The sequence below is a fragment of the Tetrahymena thermophila genome (genome assembly GCF_000189635.1).
Source record: "Tetrahymena thermophila SB210 genomic scaffold scf_8254113, whole genome shotgun sequence".
NCBI lineage: Eukaryota > Ciliophora > Oligohymenophorea > Hymenostomatida > Tetrahymenidae > Tetrahymena > Tetrahymena thermophila.
The window spans coordinates 5,872-9,412 of record NW_002476058.1 but is presented as its reverse complement, the minus strand read 5'-3'; the positions used below and the strand labels follow the sequence as shown (position 1 = coordinate 9,412).

General features: G+C 20.7%; 2 protein-coding genes across 2 annotated transcripts; both read right to left on the bottom strand. All coding sequences in view use genetic code 6, as the record gives it.

Annotated features, from left to right (window-relative positions):
- Nucleotides 1–47: 47 nt before the first annotated feature.
- Nucleotides 48–1,295, bottom strand: TTHERM_01605680 (hypothetical protein; the record flags this gene model as incomplete). The annotated part of the gene is made up of 4 exons (XM_001029299.2): nt 48–67; nt 408–778; nt 1,032–1,193; nt 1,234–1,295. 3 exons carry the CDS (start codon nt 1,293–1,295, stop codon nt 658–660), a joined length of 345 nt encoding a protein of 114 aa, XP_001029299.2. The 3' UTR covers nt 48–67; nt 408–657.
- A 409-nt stretch (nt 1,296–1,704) lies between these two features.
- Nucleotides 1,705–2,382, bottom strand: TTHERM_001605679 (transmembrane protein, putative; the record flags this gene model as incomplete). Its single annotated transcript, XM_012800517.1, has 1 exon — nt 1,705–2,382. The coding sequence occupies one exon, from the start codon at nt 2,380–2,382 to the stop codon at nt 1,705–1,707; it is 678 nt and encodes a 225-aa protein (XP_012655971.1).
- Nucleotides 2,383–3,541: the final 1,159 nt, after the last annotated feature.

Sequence of the window (3,541 nt, the reverse complement as noted above, 5' to 3'; positions counted from 1 at the left end):
GAAGATAAAGTGTCCAAATTTGAGAGATTAATGCAATTCGCTAAACCAGAACCTAAGCCTGATGCACCTTCTTCACCAATTTTATTATCACTTTTTAAATATTGAAGAAAAAATATATGATTAAATAGTTTATTAGAAGGAAAAAATGAGGAAAAAATATGAAATAATAAGAAATAAATAATAAAAGCAAAAGTTGAAAATAAAATGATTAGCTAAATTAACAAAGAAAGAACAAAAAAAGCAAGCACAATAAAAAGAAAAAGAAAAAATAGCTTTATTGTTATTAATTAGTTTTTATAATTAAAAATATCACAATCCAAAACAAATAAACTGTTTTTACTAAAGGTTAAGTGTCAAATTTGAGAGATTAATGCAATTTGCTAAACCAAAACCTAAGCCTGATGCACCTTCATCACCAATTTAATTGTGACTTTTTAAATATTGAAGAAAAAATATATCATTAAATAGTTAATTAGAAGGAAAAAATGAAGAAAAGATATGAAATAATAAGATTAATTAATTAATAATAAAAGCAAAAGTAGAAAATAAAATGATGAGCTAAATTAACAAAGAAAGAACAAAAAAAAAACAAGAACAATAAAAAGAAAAAGAAAAAAGAGCTTTATTGTTTTTAATTAGTTTTTATAATTAAAACTATCACAATCCAAAACAAATAAACTGTTTTTACTTAAGGTTAAGTGTCAAATTTGAGAGATTAATGCAATTTGCTAAACCAGAACCTAAGCCTGATGCACCCATTGCACCAATTTAATTTTCACTTTTTAAATATTGAAGAAAAAATATATGATTAAATAGTTTATTAGAAGGAAAAAATGAGGAAAAAATATGAAATAATAAGATTAATTAGTAATAAAAGCAAAAGTTGGAAATAAAATGATGAGCTAAATTAACAAAGAAAGGACAAAAAAAAGCAAGCACAATAAAAAGAAAAAGAAAAAAGAGCTTTATTGTTTTTAATTAGTTTTTATAATTAAAAATATCACAATCCAAAACAAATAAACTCTTTTTACGAAAGGTCAAGTGTTAAATTTGAGAGATTAATGCAATTTGCTAAACCAGAACCTAAGCCTGATACACCTTCATTACCAATTCTAAGAAGGGCTAAGCGACTCGAGTGGGCGAGTCGGAGGGTCTTAGCAGTGATATCGGGGGTTCGAATCCTATACCGCCCCCTTTATTTCGAAAAATTCCATGTAAAAATGTGAATGTTACCAGCGGTCTCCTTGGTAGGAGGGAAGGGCCAAATCTGATAGGTGGTAAAGAGGAGGCCCCATTCTGAACAGAAGATCTGGAATACAAATGGGAAGCGAGCATAATGCGTAGTCAAATCATGGAAGATTAGTAGAAATGCCATTAGGGTGTAGGTGACCCTTCCCTTCTAATATATTACCCACAATTATATATAAATAAATTGGTATACGTATAATAATAATGTATAAGTAATTATATATAGGGCCCCTATCCCGAGTGCATGTCACCATGTGCGAGTATGTATGTATGTATTACCAATTCTATTCAAAATTTTTAAATATTGAACAAAAAATATATCATTAAATAGAGTAAGTTACCATACAAATTTACAAAAAGCGAGTTTTATATACCAGTTTTTATATTTTATAAAATTAAAATTTTAAATATTTTTTATGAATTTTTTTCCATCCTAGGTTTTAAAAATTTATTTTTTCAAAAAAAAAGATATTTTATGCTTTCTAAAAATTATCTTTATTAATAATTTTATTAAGATATAAATTAAATAGGTATTTCACTCTTGTTAATTTGGAGGAATAAATGAAGAAAAAATATGATGAGATTAATTAAAAATTAATAAAATTAACAAAGAATGAAAAAATAAGAAATCATAATAAAAAGAATAAAGAAAACAAATCGAATAAATTAAAAGAACTATAATGTTTTAAATTAACTTTTATAATTAAAAATTTTACAATGTAAAAAAATAAATAGCTTATATTAAGTGTAAGTTTTAATAGCATAAAATGAAGAAAAAATATCAAATAATAAAAAATGAATAATAAATAATTAAAAATTAAAATGAAAATTAAGTTAAAATAGCTAAAAAATTTTAGTTTTAACAAAAATCAATAAGTAATGATGATAATTTCTTTTATAAAAATTATTTATTTATTTAAATAAATTGAAAATTAAATATACAAAAATATTAATAATAATAAAAATAATATTTTTTAATTAAATATACTAAAGATCAATATGGAGAACCTAATGAGATAAAAGTGAAGAGCTTTTAAACTTTTTTTTTTAATTTATATAAATTTAAAGGATATTAATAAAAAAATTAATAATTACTTCTTCCAGATTATAATACTTTTTAATCTATTATATCATTTATTTTTTTTTTTCAAAAATATTGAATAGCAATTTATGAAATTTAATTAATTAATTATAAATGGATAAAAAGAACAAATAAATATAATAATTAATTTATATATTTAGTTCTATGAAGAGATATCACATCAAATTAATTTAACATTCACTATTTAAACTTAATATTTGTATTTAAAACATATACTTAAAAATATATTTAGTAGGAATTAGACATGGCCAGTTATTTATTTAGTCATATTTGAAAAAAACCTTGTAGTTAATGTTCTTAAATATTATAAAAATAATTTTTATAAGTAGATTTTTCTGTTTTAGCTCTCTAATTTTGGAATTTTTATAATATCTCTAATTATAGCCAGAAGCAATACAAAAATTTCATGACATATTATCAAATGTATTTTTTTATTTCTTTATTTATTAAAAAATCTGATTTATATATACTGTAAATGCTCATTAATTAAGGCATTCCCTAATTATCTTTTTTACCCAAAAAAAAGTGCCTTAAAAAGCTAATTTTGCTCTTTAAGAATATGTAAAAAATGATATGTTATAAGAATATACGGTAAATACTATTTTAAATTTTGTATTTTGTGAATTTAAAGCTTTCTAAAAACTCAAAAATAAAGCTATTTAAAGCTAATTAAGCTTTATTAATTATGTTATTAAGATATATTACATTTAGCTTTTTCTAAATTAAATAGGCATTTTACTCTAGTTAATTAAGTTAATTAGAAGGAAAAATTGAAGGAAAAATATGAAATAATAAGATTAATTAATAATAAAATTAACAAAGGATGAAAATAAAAAGAAAAAGGAAAATAAATCAAATAAATTAAAAGAGCTTTAATGTTTTAAATTAACTTAAATAATTAAAAATATTACAATCCAAAACTAATAAACTGCTTTTATTAAGGAGAAGTTTTAATAGCAAAAAAATAAAATTTCAAATAATAAATAAATAAATAATTAAAAATTGAATTGAAAATTAAGTTAAAATAGCTAAAAAATTTTTGTTTTAATAAAATCAATAAATAATGATGAGAATTTCTATAACAAAAATTATTTATTTAAATAAATTGAAAGAAAGTTAAATACATAAAAAATATTAATAATAATAAAAAAAATATTTATAAATATAATATACTTAAGATCAATATGGAGA